The 16,778-nt window shown below is 35.7% G+C and overlaps 1 protein-coding gene across 7 annotated transcripts in view; it reads left to right on the top strand.

Moving 5' to 3' along the window:
* The window catches only part of ANK3 (ankyrin 3), a 2,432,060-nt gene that overhangs the window by 1,277,769 nt on the left and 1,137,513 nt on the right, over nt 1–16,778 (top strand). For 5 of the 7 annotated variants that reach the window (XM_044056400.1, XM_044056402.1, XM_044056401.1 and 2 more), the window contains exons 7-8: nt 11,673–11,696; nt 15,110–15,208. In XM_044056400.1, the coding sequence (XP_043912335.1) occupies nt 11,673–11,696; nt 15,110–15,208 (123 nt within the window). The remainder of the gene's footprint in view (nt 1–11,672; nt 11,697–15,109; nt 15,209–16,778) is intronic. The other 2 variants (XM_044056405.1, XM_044056406.1) reach the window with 1 other exon arrangement.

The raw sequence follows: 16,778 nt of genomic DNA, 5'->3' as shown, positions 1-16,778 counted from the left end.
TAAAAATACTTGTCCTGCATTTGGCTCACATACCTGTGGTGACACAAGCACCCACCAGCTATAACTAATCCTCCCAGGCTTAGCTTTGTTCACATAGCCTTTCCCTTTCACATTGACAATCATTTCTCATGCTGCTGTACCGTATCCCTGCTGTCCACCACTTTTTTTTTGCTCATCTGTACGTACAGACCATTAGCACATCCATCCATAACACACTCATTTCAGAGCACTGTCATGGTATATTGTCATCTAGTCAGCTTCCAAAGGGTTATTGCTTTAGTGTCTATGCTCTTTCCCACATATGCCCTCTACCTCTTAAGGGGTGGATATTGCACAGGATTGCCAATCTTCCATAAATAACGTTGGCACACAAACACCCCTGAGAAGTAGATGTTTCCAGTTATATTTTTCTATTCCCCATTAGGCAGCATTTACGGTATAACACTCCTAAGACACATGTCATTCCCCTCCCAGAGAGAGTTGAAAGCCCCTGCCCCAGCCTTTATCTCCTTTCCTTCCCCAGCACCCAGGCTGCTGTTTAATCTCATCATAGTCAGGGCTTTATCACTCTGTGCCAAAAAGCCATATAATATTCCAGCAGTCTAGTTGCTGATATTGTTCCATCAGTGTTTGATTTTTGTTGGCTATATACATTGTATTTTCATAACTTTGCCCTTTTTCTCATAGACCTTATGTGCCATATATAGTATCAGATTTCTAGTGGCTTTTTGCACTACACTGTAGAAGTGTCCTGTGCCCTATGTGGTTACTTGAGCAACAGCTTGCCAGACTCCTAGTTCAAACTTTGCTTCACCCACGTGATGTATCACCAATGTCAGTATTAAGTTGTATCCTAAACTTCCCTACGGATATGTATAAAATGTGGAAAGTAGTAGCAGAGCCTACTGAGATGCCCACCCGAATCAGATTTTGTCCTTAACGCAGCTATATATAATATAACCTATAACCACCATTCTCTTTCTCTGTCTTTTGCACATTTTGGTATACCAGTACTGGCTGGTCACTTGCTGCTAGCCACTCGCCCGACTGCCCTGTGCTGTGTAATGTGCCACAACTCTCCCAATTTTTTCATGTTCTGAGAGATGTTGCACTCCTAATCCAGGCTTTTTTTTTGTCTTGCAAGGTACCCCAGCAGTAGTCTTACGTCAAACTCTTCCTAGTCTGAACAGTATACCAGCAGTAACAAAAACACTAACATTTTCTATGCCCTTTAGGCTATGTTAGCAATGTTTACACACTGTTGTGTTCAGACTCCCAGCTGCAATGCCCTGTGACCCCCACACATGTACCCTAAACAATCATGGTCTCCGTGGGGTATTTCAGCAGTGGCTACTCACACACACAAACACACACACACACACACATAGAATCCCGTGTTGGTAGTCATGTAGTATATTGAACTGTAGAAGATACAACAGTCGTTGTTAGAGTCTAGCATCACAAATTCACGAGGACCTCCTGTATCTGTATGCATTCTCACTGTGGTAGAAAATGTAGAGACTTTTGGGCACTGCTTGTTAAATCCAAAAGTCACCTTGTCATTATGTCAAGGCAGCAGTGACATTGAATTTAAGTAATCAAACAGTGGGCATACAGGAACAACTATTCCCATATGAAAAGGCTGAAATGCAGATAGTATGTGTGTGCTTTGCACAGGTTCAGTAGGGTGGGCTGTCATTATTTTAGGATTCAAATATCCTAACTGAATTGCTGTACCTTGAAATGCTATAGTGTAGCCTTTCATGTGTCCTGTATTGTTTCTCGTCACTGTGGTTTAGATAGCTGGGCACACCCAACTGTTCATTGCTGTTTATATCATATCAGCTTTGGCTGTTCAGTGTATTACAAGACAGAACCTAACTGTGACTTTTATAATGTTCCCAGTGAAAAGTCCAGTCCTTTAAAAGATCTTATGCACTGTTTGTCTGTGTTGCTGTCCACAGCAAATGCCTAGAAGGAGACATACTAGTATGCACTTTTGTTCCACCACTCCACCAGTGAACCTACCTGTTCAGAAATGTTGCTTACCCTGCCTGTTCCATGCATAGCTTTCTGTCTTTGAATGTTTGAATCCAAGTATGGAGACCATCGTAGCCTTTCATTTATCTTCTTTGCTAGAGCCATATTAGTTAACACAGAGTGGTAGAATATAAAGATATTTACGTGTGGATTTCATTGGGAAACCATAATGGAGACAGGTTTCTCCCTGAAACCTAGAACATTCCTGTTCAGGTATGTAGAACATGTAGTACTGTAACTCGGGGCTGAGGATTTTTGGAATTGAACACTTTCTAGATTGTAGCTCCTCCATGACAGTGCATGTTTATGCTGAACATGCCTTTTTATTCCTTAAAAAGAAGGAGGAAAAAACCCTCTTACAGTGGCAGGTTTAAGCAAATATGTCCAGTCATATATTCTAAAGAAGAAAAAAATAAAAATGATAGTTTATTTGTCAGAACTTTTTAAATTGAAATTATAACATAGGTAATTGCACAAAACAGCAATAATAAAATGATAAGAGATGGTAATAAATAATAAAATAGTAAGTGGTGACCTGTTTGTGGCATACAAGGCATCTGCCAGCTGAATAATCATGAACCTATTGCACATCAGTAAGTCAAATGGCAGTCTGGGGATCTAAGGGACATATATCTCACAGAAGATACTGCTACTCTGGAACAGGCTCCCCATCCACATAAAACAAAACTCATCCCTGTCCATATTCAAGCATAATTTGATCTATGGATGGGAAACAGAAAATTTACCCCAGGACTAACCCTTGTACTACTGATGGACAGAGGTACCTCCTAAATGCTCTTTTCCATGCATGGGCCCCTCAGATTGCTTTGGTGACATATTATTATAGACTATGGGATGAGTAAGACTGATCTCACATCAAAATGTATAGGTTTTTCAAACACTAAAAAGGGAAATTGGCTTAGTTTAAAATAACCTGCAAGGACAGCTAGTGTAATACTTACCTATGAACATATAAACAGTTATAATACCATGGCATGCACAGTGTGTGCCTGGCTGTAGCCTTAGATAAGGAATGCCAATGTGCTTCATTGAAGGGAAGGAGGAGGTAAAGATGGCGTATCTGTCTCTGTCACTGTACATGAGAGCGTCATACTCAAAAGTCTTGTAGATTAGCAGAAATAATTCTGTGCAGCTGAGATGTAGTATATAGATGTCTAGGGGACACAAGTCCTGAATGACACCAGGGAATTGTATCCTAATGCAAGAGCTCTGTTTGGTTAATAAATACTAGGGAAGTGCCTGTGAGGTTTGGCAGATTTCTCAGCAAAGTCTGTATGGTTATTTGGAGCTCCAAACACTGGATAATGTCTGTTTTGCTGAACAAGTGTCAGGGAATTTGAAGGAAAGAAGAATATCATCAGGTGTGTGTGTGTGTGTGTGTGTGTGTGTGTGTGTGTGTGTGTGTGTGTTAGTCTTAGCAATGCCAAGTCCCACAATATAAAATGAACAGATGGAAGACCAAATATAAACCATTATTTTACTTCTTAAAACTTGATTTTTTTGTAGCAGAACAAGATCCCCTCTGCTTCCATAACTGTGAGATCACCGTACCTCACAGAAAAGGGAATATTCTTAGAACTGGCAGTCTCAGACTTAGCATATGAAAGTCCACATTTTCTGTCATTGTGTCTGCACATTGTAGGACTGAGTATTATGAGCCTCTGCAAATGGTACCACACGCATGTGCATATATATATATATATATATATATATATATATATATATGTATATATATATATATATATATATATATATATATATATATATATATATGTGCGTATGTATATATATATATATATATATATATATATATATATATATATGTATGTATATATATATATATATATATATATATATATATATATTTGTAAATGGGCGTAAATGTATATATAGACATATATATATAGATATATAAAGAGATGCAAGCACACACATCTCACCATAAGTACATGTTTGGAAAAAGAATGTAACCTGTGGGTTTGGAAGGATGGATGTTTTGACTGTTATCACAGATGTAACATGTATAGGGGTATTTGCAAATGATACATTTGCAGATGTTAGCATCAATTGTGTGGTAATGACTCTGTGTTAGGTTTCTTCTCTATACTACCTTCTTCTCATTCAAACTGATCCCAAAATAAAGGGATGCATGAAAAACAGTCTGTGAGATTTGTACTAGGAACACATCATTTAAAGTAGCACTTTTGCAGCATTTTACTGTGTGTGTGTGTGTGTGTGTGTATGTGTATGTATATGTATATAAAATTACTTCCTTATTGCCTGAGAAGATGAGGTTGAGTTAGAGGAAGTCGCTAAAATTATACGTATTTTGTTGAGAATGATTCTCAACTTGTATATCAGATTTCTTTCTGAGAATGTCCTTACTTGTTGAGTAAACAAATAATAGGTTGCTGTATGTACTGTGTTTTCAGGGCCAGTAGTTGGTGAACATTAAAGCAAATGTATGTATAACTAAGTGCATATTTTCTACTGTGAGAGATTATCAATAATTTTAGAACACACCATTAGAGTACTTGTTGAATAGACTCATCTGATTTACTACAGCACTGATAGTATGCAATTCAAGCCAGATTAGTAATTTCACAGACGTAGCACAAAATCACCATTTGTGACTCAAGTGCGCAAATGCAGAGATACAGTTTATTGAATGGAATGGGATGGGAACCCACACATAACATATTGAAAGCTTAAGGCCAGAATATTGTAAAGTAACCAAAGAATAAGGGGAGACGTGCTGTATATTAAGCAGAACAACTTGGACAAGAATATTTTTGCATCAAATCTTCAGATTTCACTCCTAAGTACCCTCCTCGTGAATTGTGCACTTTATCTGGAAGGACAGTTTCAGAGTTAATGTATGAAATCACATTTTGGGATGGAACTGAGCTTTCACAGTAGCATAGTTTATGAGGTCAAGCCTGATAAATGACAAATTGAAAATCTAGGTGCATATGTTTAACTGTAACATGTTCTGTAACTGTTGCTTCTTAGCCTCTTATTGTATGAAAGCAAAGTGACACATCTCTGAATAATGAAATTGTTTCAGTATCAGCATCTACCTCCACTGAGGGTATTGTGTTCTCAGCACTCCTGTTAATGGATTTCATTGGCAGGATATCAAGATCCTCCCAAGACTGTGAGGGTATCCAGTTTGAGGACCTGAAATTAGCATCTCTGTTGGTTTGCTATACTTTTGAGCTCATTATGATCTCTCATATGGATTTGATTGATTTTGTACTGATTGTGTAGCAAATGGAAAAGGAGTAAGCAGCAGCACATGTGATACTATGGTTCTGTCCTGGAATAATATGGGTGTCTTTTTGAAGTGGGTGGCATAACTGCAGCATTCAGTGAAGGAAGCATAAATACTTTTGGGTCTTACTCAAAAGTGATGGCAAGGAGAGGAATGAAACTTAAAAGCAGGTCTGGGCATGGGCCTAGCTTTCTGGGCTTTAAAGTGATGTAGGGTGTGGAAAGGGAGCTGGATTCTCAGACAGAGCTCATTTGTTTTATCAGGTTGTGTCATCACCTAAAGTCATAAGCAGTGGTTCATGGAAAGAGAATTTGGTCAGAGTTTATACTTTTGGCTGGTCTGTTAACAGTTTTGAAGGTGACAGGACATACCAAAGTATGTGGCTGATGAATGCAGAATTTGATCTGCCCTGCTTAATCTGCTGCCATTGTGATGGTTACAAGGAGAAGCAGGGAGAAAGTAGTTTCAGTAAGTAAGATGCTCTTGTACTAGGAGAATGATATATTTCTTTCCTGCTTCTAGGTTTACACAGTGAATGGCTGGTGTACCCTGTTGTAATACTGTTATTAATAGGTTCTATTTTGGTTGGGTTGGTTGTAAGTAGGGAATATACATAATTCCGACATTTTTTAATTAAATACAAAGGTGAACTTATAGTTGGAATCAGCTTTCTTTCAGGCTGTCATAGTATAAGTCACGCACTTCATACATTTGCCATCATGCTGTTACAGTTCCTGTTTTTTTTTATTATAGAAATGTAGAAATGTCACCACCCATGTTAATCAAACTTAAAAAAGCACTGTCATTTTTGTACTCTTCCAAAATATATGGGATAACTAACCTATACTCACTTCACAAAAATATGAGGTCACTTATTTTGAAAATATTGTATTTGTTCTATTGCTAAACAGGAAACAAGAATGTATTGACCAGAAATGACAATATTTAAAAATTACTCAAAAATTGCATTTGATATACATTAGCAAACAATCTTGAAAATTATTTGTCGTAAAAAATGCAAGTTACTTCATGATCCTGTAGTATTAAAGCAGATTTTTGTTGCATGATGATAGGCCCTACTAGACATGTAGGATGATATTAGGAGGCATGCTCTACATACAGTGTGTATGACTTGTATTGTGAAAATTGCACATAAAAAGCCCAAACATGACTCACAAGAAACAGAACACCACAGTTGGATCTGACCCATGTCAGAGTAGAGGTGGGCTACGTATAGTGTACAAAAGATAAGCATTTGATCAGTAGAGCATGAACAGTGCTGCTAAAATAGTTCAAAGTGCAGTCCTTTGGAGTACCAAGAACAATATGTATGACTGGAATGCAATGCACTGCAGCTACCTTTCAATGGGCAGAATGTTCCCCAGTCAGGATGTAGAAAGTCTATATCTTCAAGTGTTAGTATAAACCTGCGTCCAATAAAATCTAGTCCCTAAATTCATTTAACTCAACAAATGGATAATAAGACAGATTTTTACACGTATCAGAATTGCATATATACAGAGTCGTATTCATATGTTTGCCATTAGAGTAGGTGAAAACAAAAAAAAATGTTAATGTTATACTTGTGACATGCTGCCGTAGCATAGTTCCTGTCTTGATTCTATATCAAGTAAGTATGAGCTGTTTGTATTTTAAATGAAATGTTAAACTAATGCCCCCCCATGAGCTTGAGTTGGTGATAGCAAAAGATCCCTCAGCACATATGAAAAAGAGTAGGGGAGACTTTATTTAAAAACATTATTTGAACATTTTCAATTGTTAACACACAATTATTAGGAAGCCAAGATTTCAAAAAAATTAAGAGATCAAGAAATCAAATCCTCTATGTCTGTATCTTCAGGACACATCTTCAATACACTTTCTTTTTTTCTAATAACTTCATTCCTTCATCCTTTTCTCCATAGCCATTTTAATGCTATCAACTCTCATTTATTTATACCAAATCTAATTATACAATATCTCATAACATGTCATTTTCATATCTTTATTCTATATCTATCCATTTTATCTATCCCAACATTATTTAAATTTTCATATAATCCCTAAATGATTATATCCATTTTCTTAAAAACCTCATACTTAAATTCTTTATCACATAAGTCTCAACCTCATTGGTCTTTCTACATTTTAAAAAGTAGTTCCATTGTTTCTTTCATGTTATAAATTGTACACAATCTATCTTATTTTTGTTTGTATTTCATATTTGCTTTTACATGTAATTTGTCTATTGTAAGATGCCATAAAAAGCTTACATCTCCACAATTTATTCTCCCTTCATTCATGAATAGCCTTTCTCATCTTTTCCTCCTAATTATTCCATAACTTAATGTAATAACATTTCTCCATTATTTCATCATTATTATATTATTTCATTATTTTTTCTATTTTCTTATTATTCTTCCAAATTAGGACCCATCTTTTCACTAACTCATGCTATATATTTCTTCTTTATCTAAACCCCTTTTTTCTTTTCTTCTAAATTATATCCTTATATTTTCCAAAAATATGTTACCAACATAATCTTTTTTTTTTGTTTCCTGAAATTTTCCTAAAATCCAAAACAAATGTAATGATGACAAATAAACAATATATATTTTTTTAAATCAAGTCCTCCTCCTCCTCTTTTGCACTATAACACTCCTCTGTTTATAGGATTTAAACTAGAAAACCCATGTAAAAGAAAATAGCATCTTGTGTACCTCTTTCTCTAAACATAAAGCAAATACATATATATATATATATATATATATATATATATATATCTCCCACATACCCCAGTTTTCCTAAAATATAAAAATGTATTAAATAAAGTTTTTCTCTTAAAATAAATTAGATGTTTTCTACATGTTAACAGTATACTTAATCTAATTTAAAATAGTAACCCACATTTCTTTATGTCTCTTCTTACAAATTTTACTCCTAATACTTTAATCTCTGAATTTGTAAATATTTTTCTGCATTTTTAACTGAATCAACATATTGTTTATACTTTTCTTTATTTAAATTTAAACCGTTTCTAGTACACAAACCTATATTTTTCATAGTTTCTTTTATCTATCCTTTTCCATTTGTAATAATAACCAAAGCATCCATATATGTTAAATATATAGGAATGGTAATATTCTGACATAAGTAAACATTTCCTTCACTAATAGATCTAACTGCCTTATCCATCACTGTATTAATCACTACAGCCAACAAGAAACTAGTTAATGAGCAGCCCTGTTTAACACTTCTTCTTGCATGTCTTTCTTCACTAAACTGTCTGTTAACTAAAATTTTATTGCAGGAATTACTGTATTCATTCTTAATTAGATATATATACGTGTTTATGTAATCCATTCTACAATACTATCTCAAACATTATTTTATGATTTACTTTATCACATACCTTCTCATTATTTCCTTTACACTTAAACATTATTCACTTCAAGTAGAATTTGTCACAACTTCTTTAACAATAAGCAACATATCTTTATAATTTCTTCCTTCAATGCCATGTATACCTTCTCCCTCTAATCCATCCATAGCCTAACCTAAACTCTTCTGCAAATTTTTCATTGAAAGTTTATAGTTTACATTATTTAACGTATTGGGTCTTCAGTTTTGTAACAGCTTTTGTCAACTTTGCATAAATAAGCTTAACTTCTTCACATATTTTTTTATCTGTTACTACATATTCTATCCAATAATTCAAAACCTGTAGAAACATTTTTTTTCTTTTCATTTACTTATAAAACTCATAGGTTATCCCACCTGAGTCTGGCATATTTATTTATTTTAATTTTCCTTCAGTACCTCTTTCAGTTAATTTAATCCAATTTTTTCTCACAACCTGCTTTGTATCAGTCTTATTTTTTGTTCGAGTCTGTGTACAACACGATTTTTTCTGCATCGTTGTGCATTCTACTAAAAAATTCTTCCTCCGCTTTCTTTTTCTCATTCATACTATATTTTTTAATCCATCTTCCCCTTTAATTCCTTCAGTTTTACTGCTATCTTTCTTTACTTTTCACCTAAAAAATAGAGACCTCCTCTGCTTTACCTTGTAATACATATTTTTAATTATTAACTTTTCCACCTTTAATATATTTCCTTATATATTTCTTTCTTTCAGTCTTCTTTTTCATTCCCTTTCAGATCCATCTCAAAGTAATTTATTACTGTCTCATATCTCCTTTTAGTTTCTTTCTAAAACAAATTTTCCCATTTTAAAATTAAATTTTATACTTTTCTTTATATTTCAACCACAATTGTTCTATATTCTTATACAAGTAAAACATTGTATAATGATATGACTATAACTTTACAAAATGTTATCTAAAAAAATGTAGTCTTTTTATTTCACCAGCCGAAACCTTTATTCCTTTTCCTTGTTTTTTAAAAGTCGCTTTATTATTTTTTTCTGCCTCACTGTACAAGTAATCAGAAATGTATAGTTCTCTTGTTCTAAAATTTCTTTCAATCAACCAGTCTAAAAAAATAATGTAATCAATTTCTGTTTTTCAGATTTCCCCTTCTATATGTAAAATCTTTTTCTTTCTTTTGATTAGATATGCAAGCACTCTTTGTGCTGTAGAACTGTAAGACATACGGACTATACTCAGTGCACTGTACATTTCCATTAGCTTGTGGACTGTCATCAGTAAAATTTTGTTGAAGAATCACAGAGATAATTATACTAAACACCAGAAGTAATCAACCATGCATTTTGTGCACATGAAAGACGTTTTTTGTATACCTACTTTTCTGTAAGGATATTTAAGACATACTTCTATTTCAGTTCTACAAAACACTTTATAAAGGGTACCTGATTTATATCAGGAGCATATCATATTGTCAATCCCCTTTTTCCTTGGAGTAAGGTGCATACACTGACCATTCACTCACTAAATATTTGTTGTTTGTTGACATTAAGAATGTCATTGTACCTGTAAATGTTTCTGTAATGTATAGGTGAGTGGTTTAAAGTAAGTGCAGAAATAGTCTGATATTAAGTGTAGATTATGCTATGATGTCTGAAGTATGGTTTTCCTCCCCTTCCAGCCCTTTCTTAGGCCTCCTCCTCTTCTCCTGATTGCCATGCCCTCGCAACTCCCTGATATCCCAGTTGCAAAGCTGTATGCAACATGATCATAGCATGGGGTGGGCCTCACTATCTCAAGAAGTTTACTCTGTACATTAATAACACATTGAGAACAAGGAGTCACATAGGGAGATATGGCACATGGCAACAGGAGCCATCATGTACATAACTTATGGTCATTAGAACCGTTTCCTGTCATCCCTCCCATATGCCCAGCTAGGTGGTCTCCTTTTACCTATGAGAGCTAGCTTCTGCACCTGACATGTTCCATCCCCTCAGGATGGGCACCCCTTCCTCTATACTTGTGCTGTGAAGCTCATGAGTCACTAATCCAATTTATACCACCTGCTCCATTGTTAGGCCTTTATCCCTTCATGCCACCAATGCAGGTGCAATTTTTACAATATTATCTACTGTTCATGTACAGATTTATAAATACATACACAAATGAGAACATTTACAATTTCTCTTAGCTTGGTAAAATTGTGTTTATAAATGTGGGTGATACTAGTTACTAAGATTAATAAAAACCAAATGAGGTGGCCTGGTAGATAGTGAAGATGTTATGAGAAACCATGACTAAGGTAGCTTAATGTAAGAAAAATGTTTAATGAGTGAAGGGTACTAGTAGCGACCAGGATTGTAGAAAACAGCACTGCTGTGGCAGATAGAAAATTGCAGGCTAACTTGTGAGCAAGAAAGACAATTATGGGTGATTTGTTGCTTTACAGTTAATATGTATGTAGTTTTATGTTGATACAAGTTTAACACCTAGGTAAACAAAGTATCCATAACAACTAAACAATGGTGGATACTTCTTATAACTAGCACAAATTTGGAGGTATGAAGTGATACCACTGACTCATTAGCATGGGTGCTGTCCTAAGTTCATATGATTTTAGAACATGCTAACTGTACATCTGTATAATGATGAGTAATACAAACTATAAACCCGAGTACTGTTAGATTAGATCATTTTAGCCACGGTACAGACTTCGAATAGTCACTCCATATTGAATTTCAGGAGAAGTTTTTAAGAGATGTTACAGTAATTTAGAGTTGTATTTAATGCTTGCCATTTGGTCCTATCTTTTTGTGCCTACTGTGTTTACATCGCTGCTTTACTGTACATGTCATGTAGCCATCATAAAGCTTTTTTGCATCCATGTCATTAGCGGTAAACTAACACTTCATTTTTTTCTCTCTTCGCTGCCCACTGTTTTATTGTAGCTGGTGGTGAATAGAACGACAGAGGTAGATATACATGCACAGTCACTCTTTCATTAATTAGTGCTGTTGCTTTATCATCTATTTATCTCTCTTCTGTTTGCATTGCCTTTAATTTCTTGAGGTTTCTGCTTTACACCAAATCTGCATGCGCAGGAGCAGAAAGCAGGTTAAATGAGTGGGCATTCTGCAGCTGAAGCTTGGAGTGAGCTAGAATCTGAGCATTGATTTTTGGTCAAACAGCTAAACATGAATTAAATGCATTTCCAGCTGCTTCAGTAGCTGCAGATAACCCTGCCAGAAAGTGCATCCGAGTGTAATTCCTTAGATTTCTGCATGACATGTCTGAACACAGGTGTCAATAAAATACTTTGAGTGCCATAAATAATAATAAATGAAGAGTTCTATATCTAATGCAGTTGCAGCTAGCATGTCTGCAAGGCTTGCTGAACATTTAGAAATGCATCCTCAGTTGTCCCAGAAGGGTTTTTAGCACGAGTTTAAGTGAATTGTTTGCATGTTTAAGGAAAAATTATGTTAAGATAAAAGAAAATTACTAAATATTACCAATCAGTGACTTTCATATTTTTGTGAAACATGAGGTATTTTTATGAGCATTCTTCTGAATGACTTGAAAATTCCTGTGTTATAAATCATACTTTACCCAAATCCCATCCCACACTCACCCACTCTTTGACAAGGAGCGCAGCATGTGGTGATGAGGGTTTATTTAGATATGCTTGATTTTGGTTGCATGACTAATTCACTCAACATTTCTTGCAATTTACCTGAATGATGTATTTCTTTGACAAATGCATTGCTTAGCAATATATATGTAAATACATTGTAAGTAGGACACACTGTTTGCAGTGATTTACATATACTAGAAATGAATCAAGACACAGCTCTCCACTGCTAGTAATCCTAGAAAGTCATTTGCTAAGCATTTTCATTTTATTTGTTTATTGAGGTGCAAGTCACCATATTATTTTTCTTAGATTTGGTTTAGCTGTTAATCTTATCTTTGGGTCCTTAAATAGCACCAAATCCACTCTAGTTCAGAAAGGAATCATGGAATACTGACATACAGTAATTTTTTTCTACTACTGGCAGTCTTAACAGTTTAATCAATGATTTTTTTGTCAGATGCATTGCAAAGATTTTTTTTAACAGTAGCATGTATTGATTCATCACTGTTCTGAGAAAGGTGTCATGCGATAGTATGGGAGACCTATTGCCATTTCAGAACTGTAATTCATTGAGAAATTATCGCTGTACATATCAAGTCAACAGAATGAAAAAAGAGCTGGATTTTCCAAGGATTTAGCCCCTCAACTCTGTCTGAAGTACAACAAAATCAGATTGGCCAAGCTGAAATATTTTGGTAGCTTGACTTTTGAACATGTCCAGGTTAAACAAAAAATGCTATGCAGTATGCTATGTCCAGTATTGCCAATAAATGCAATTTTATATTTCATACTTATACAAATTAATAATATATTGTCATAATATATATTTATGCAACCTGATGCACAGAAAGCAGAAAATGTCCATCATTTATGTATGTGTGTGCCCCGGATTGTGCTCAGTTAATAACTAGGGCTTATTACACTGTAGGTATGCGTTTCTACACCTAAGAGTCTATTTTGTGCCATGTCATTCAGATAGATAGATAGATAGATAGATAGTGATCTGCTTGGTTATCTTTCCAAAGAAAGAATTAACTAATTATCAAGTATATAATTGTTGAAGTCAGCTTAAAAAAATCTAATCCATTAATTTTTCAAATGCTATGTTAAACTAATGAGACAGTAATGAAAGCTTGCATATAATCGCTTAATCCCATTCAAATCATTTATATCCTTATATTTTGCTTTACACTGACTGGCACCTGTGTGCCAGGTCATGTCTGAAAGGGGCGTTATGACTGACCCCCCACAGCCTTTTAACAAATGTAAAGCAAATATAGACTAAGACAATTGAAATTCTTGTGCTTCCAACATAGAAACTCAGTTTAATTAATCTTTTATACCACTGGCACAAGCTTTTATTTATTGGAATGTAAGCTGCCTATCTTAGTATGAATCATGAGATCCTCAACTTGCTTCTTTCTGCTAAGTTAAATGTCTGTCTCTGATTCATGCAGAATGAGACAGCACTCGTGTGAGTGTGGCATCTGTACTGTGGAAACACTACTACTGCCACAATCATTTCTGTAAGTGTGCGGAATCCGTGCTTGCGTTGTCTTCCAAAAATAATAAGAATCCGTGGTTCAGCACAAAAACATTATAAGTCTTACATTACTTAAAGAGTTAGTACGCCTGTGACCACATTGCTAGATTTATTTTTTCTAAGGTTTCAGTTTTTCACTTACTTTTCAATATTTCTGCTATCATATGTCTAGTCAGGAATTAAGAAATAGTTTATTTCAGAAGAAAGTGTTTGCAAGTAGAGCGAATAATTTTGCCTTGTTCTTCAAGTGTAGTAGTTCTACTGTATTTCATTTAAAGATGAGAATTGGCTCTAGGTGTGAGAGTGTGTGTGTGTGTGTGTGTGTGTGTGTGTGTGTGTGTGTGTGTGTGTGTGTGTGTGTGTGTGTGTGTGTGCATGTGTGCCTTCTGTGGAAGGTTGGGTGCCGGGCTGGCAACTCGACACCATAAAACTCCACTTTCAATCATTCTGCGGACTGTTGTCCCACTCTGGTGACCCCTAACTGGGATAAGCCAAAAGGAGATGATGAAATAATGTATGATGTGAATATCAGTAGAGAAAGTAATAGCATCTATGCAGTCTAAATACATTGTCAGTGTAAAACAAGAAAAAATTATAATTCTATCATATGTTTTGAAAGGGAGTTGCACCCCCCCCCCCCCAATGTGGGGAGTGTACACCAGTATCTACTCTCTGTAAATGTATCCTGAGTTCATACTACTTTGGAGTAAGGGAGCACTTTGCTTCACTAAAAATAAGTATTCCCCTAGGTCTCCTGGGTAGTGCAGTCTGGAAGTTGTATGTAATACGCGGGGGTGAAGGAGCACAGAGGTCCACACTGAGGGACACAGGGCACAGTCTGTTGCATGACAGATAAAAGTACTGTTTCAGCTATGATATTTTAGTAATTAATAATTTATTTAAAATTTGACTTAAGCATGCTAGTTCTGTATATTTCAGTAAATGCTTCTGAGCCACAACAATGAGTCACTCATTCTTTTAATAAAATTCTGACCTGCTCTAGTTATGAATTCAGCACCATTTGGAGCAGGTGATTTGTTAAGTGTAGAGGTTATCACTTGGATGCATGCAGCGACATAGCTTGTCTGTACAGCACTTTCTCTGTGTAATGGTGGGACTTGAAAAGTCTAGCTCTTTTGTTGCTGAAATATTCCAGCTGGTATGTTCCACAATGACATAACAAATTTGTTTGGTGTGTTTTCTTTCAGAGTGGCTTTACCCCACTGCATATTGCTGCTCATTATGGGAATATCAATGTTGCAACATTGTTGTTAAATCGTGGTGCTGCTGTGGATTTTACAGCAAGGGTAAGTAAATGTGTGAGTGAGTGTGATAAGTGTGTGGTACAATTGTCTGTGTGCATACCAGTGTGTGTGTGGGTGTGGGTGTGTGGGGGGGCTATGCCTTGATGCTTTTTTTTTTTTTTCATGTTCATTCGAATGTTACCAGTACTTACTTGATCCAGATCAGGCACATAATCTCCAATGTGTCCCAGAAGTAGTTTGCACAAGGGAACGATGTAGGATGCCTACTGTATAGGATGACAGTCTGTCTTAGTGAAACACACATGCACAATCATAGGGACAATTTACAGTAACCAGGCAATCTAAGCTTCATGTCTTTGTAGAAGACAGACATAGGAGGAAGCTCATATGGATATGAAGACAACATGGCTTTTTCTATTCTGACAGTAAGTAAAATGCTTCAGTTTTCTTTAACAATAGGTTTTGCAGGCAGTCCACACATTTATCCAGCACAAAGTGAAATGTATGTACTTATCTAAATACTGGATCTGGAAAAAGTTCATACTCGTCAACAGTAGCACTAAAACCACAGACCTTTAGTCAGTTGAGGATCTAAAACTTTGCATCTACTTGTCTATCACCTTTTAGCAATAGTGCTGTGCAAATAGCTTACTTTTCATATCTCTGTTTTGTTGGCCATAAGTGAATCAGAAACAAAAGAAAAAAAACTAAGGGTCCTCTAGATCATGTTTGCAGTGAGGCAGAGAAAAGAGGCTAGGCATGTTGAGAAAGCTGGACATGCTCATCCAGATCTAATGTTATGCTAAGTACATAAGTTTCATATCTGGTACAAGGTGCTCTATCATCATTATCAGTATAGTAGAGTCCCATGTGTATCCTCTTGGATATTCATCTTCATAGAAACATGTTGCTAATAATTGTGAATTTGACCTAGAGATCACATCCGCTTGTAGTGTTTTGCAGTGACTCAGTGGATATTTTCTTGACTCCCCAGGAAAGATTTTGTAATATCATTGTTTTCCCATGCAATTTTCAGAACCAAGCATATAATTTTGTTGAAAGTAAAAAAGTGCAAGAGAGACCCAGCCAAGCTAGAATCTTCATGGTGCAATACTTTAAACCTCCTGTAGTGGAGGCCCATGTGATATTTGCAAATGACCATTAAGGACATGCCAGTGTTTCAGCTACATGACTTCTGAATGCCCACAACCTTTTACTTTGTAAGTCTTTATGGGTTCATTCAAGCCAACAAAGCCACACCCCACTAGCTGTAGACATGCATGTTCAGCCTTTCTGTTGAACTCCTCAGTACAACTTAAGTGGATTGTTTGGCTGTAATTTAGAAACACAGAGCTTAAAATCAAGTATGATGTCCACAAACATTAGGGTGCCTGAAAAATATCCCAGTACTTTAAACCTACAAACAGTTTTTACTGAATGGTTTCACCCATTGGTTTAGATTTTTTTGAAAGAGGAGACCACCAAGAAAGATAGATGAACTTGAAGGCTAATGCAGCACATATTACATAGTGGTTGTTCATAGGTTCATAGGTTGGTACTAGGCTATCAGCCCTAGGGCCTATACAAGCCTAGCCATAACAATTCCCTGGCT

This window comes from Protopterus annectens, chromosome 14.part0 (assembly GCF_019279795.1).
Source record: "Protopterus annectens isolate FY-2018-M chromosome 14.part0, PAN1.0, whole genome shotgun sequence".
Lineage (NCBI taxonomy): Eukaryota > Metazoa > Chordata > Ceratodontiformes > Protopteridae > Protopterus > Protopterus annectens.
Note: the sequence above shows the minus strand (reverse complement) of the source record. Positions and strands in the feature narration are given on the sequence as shown.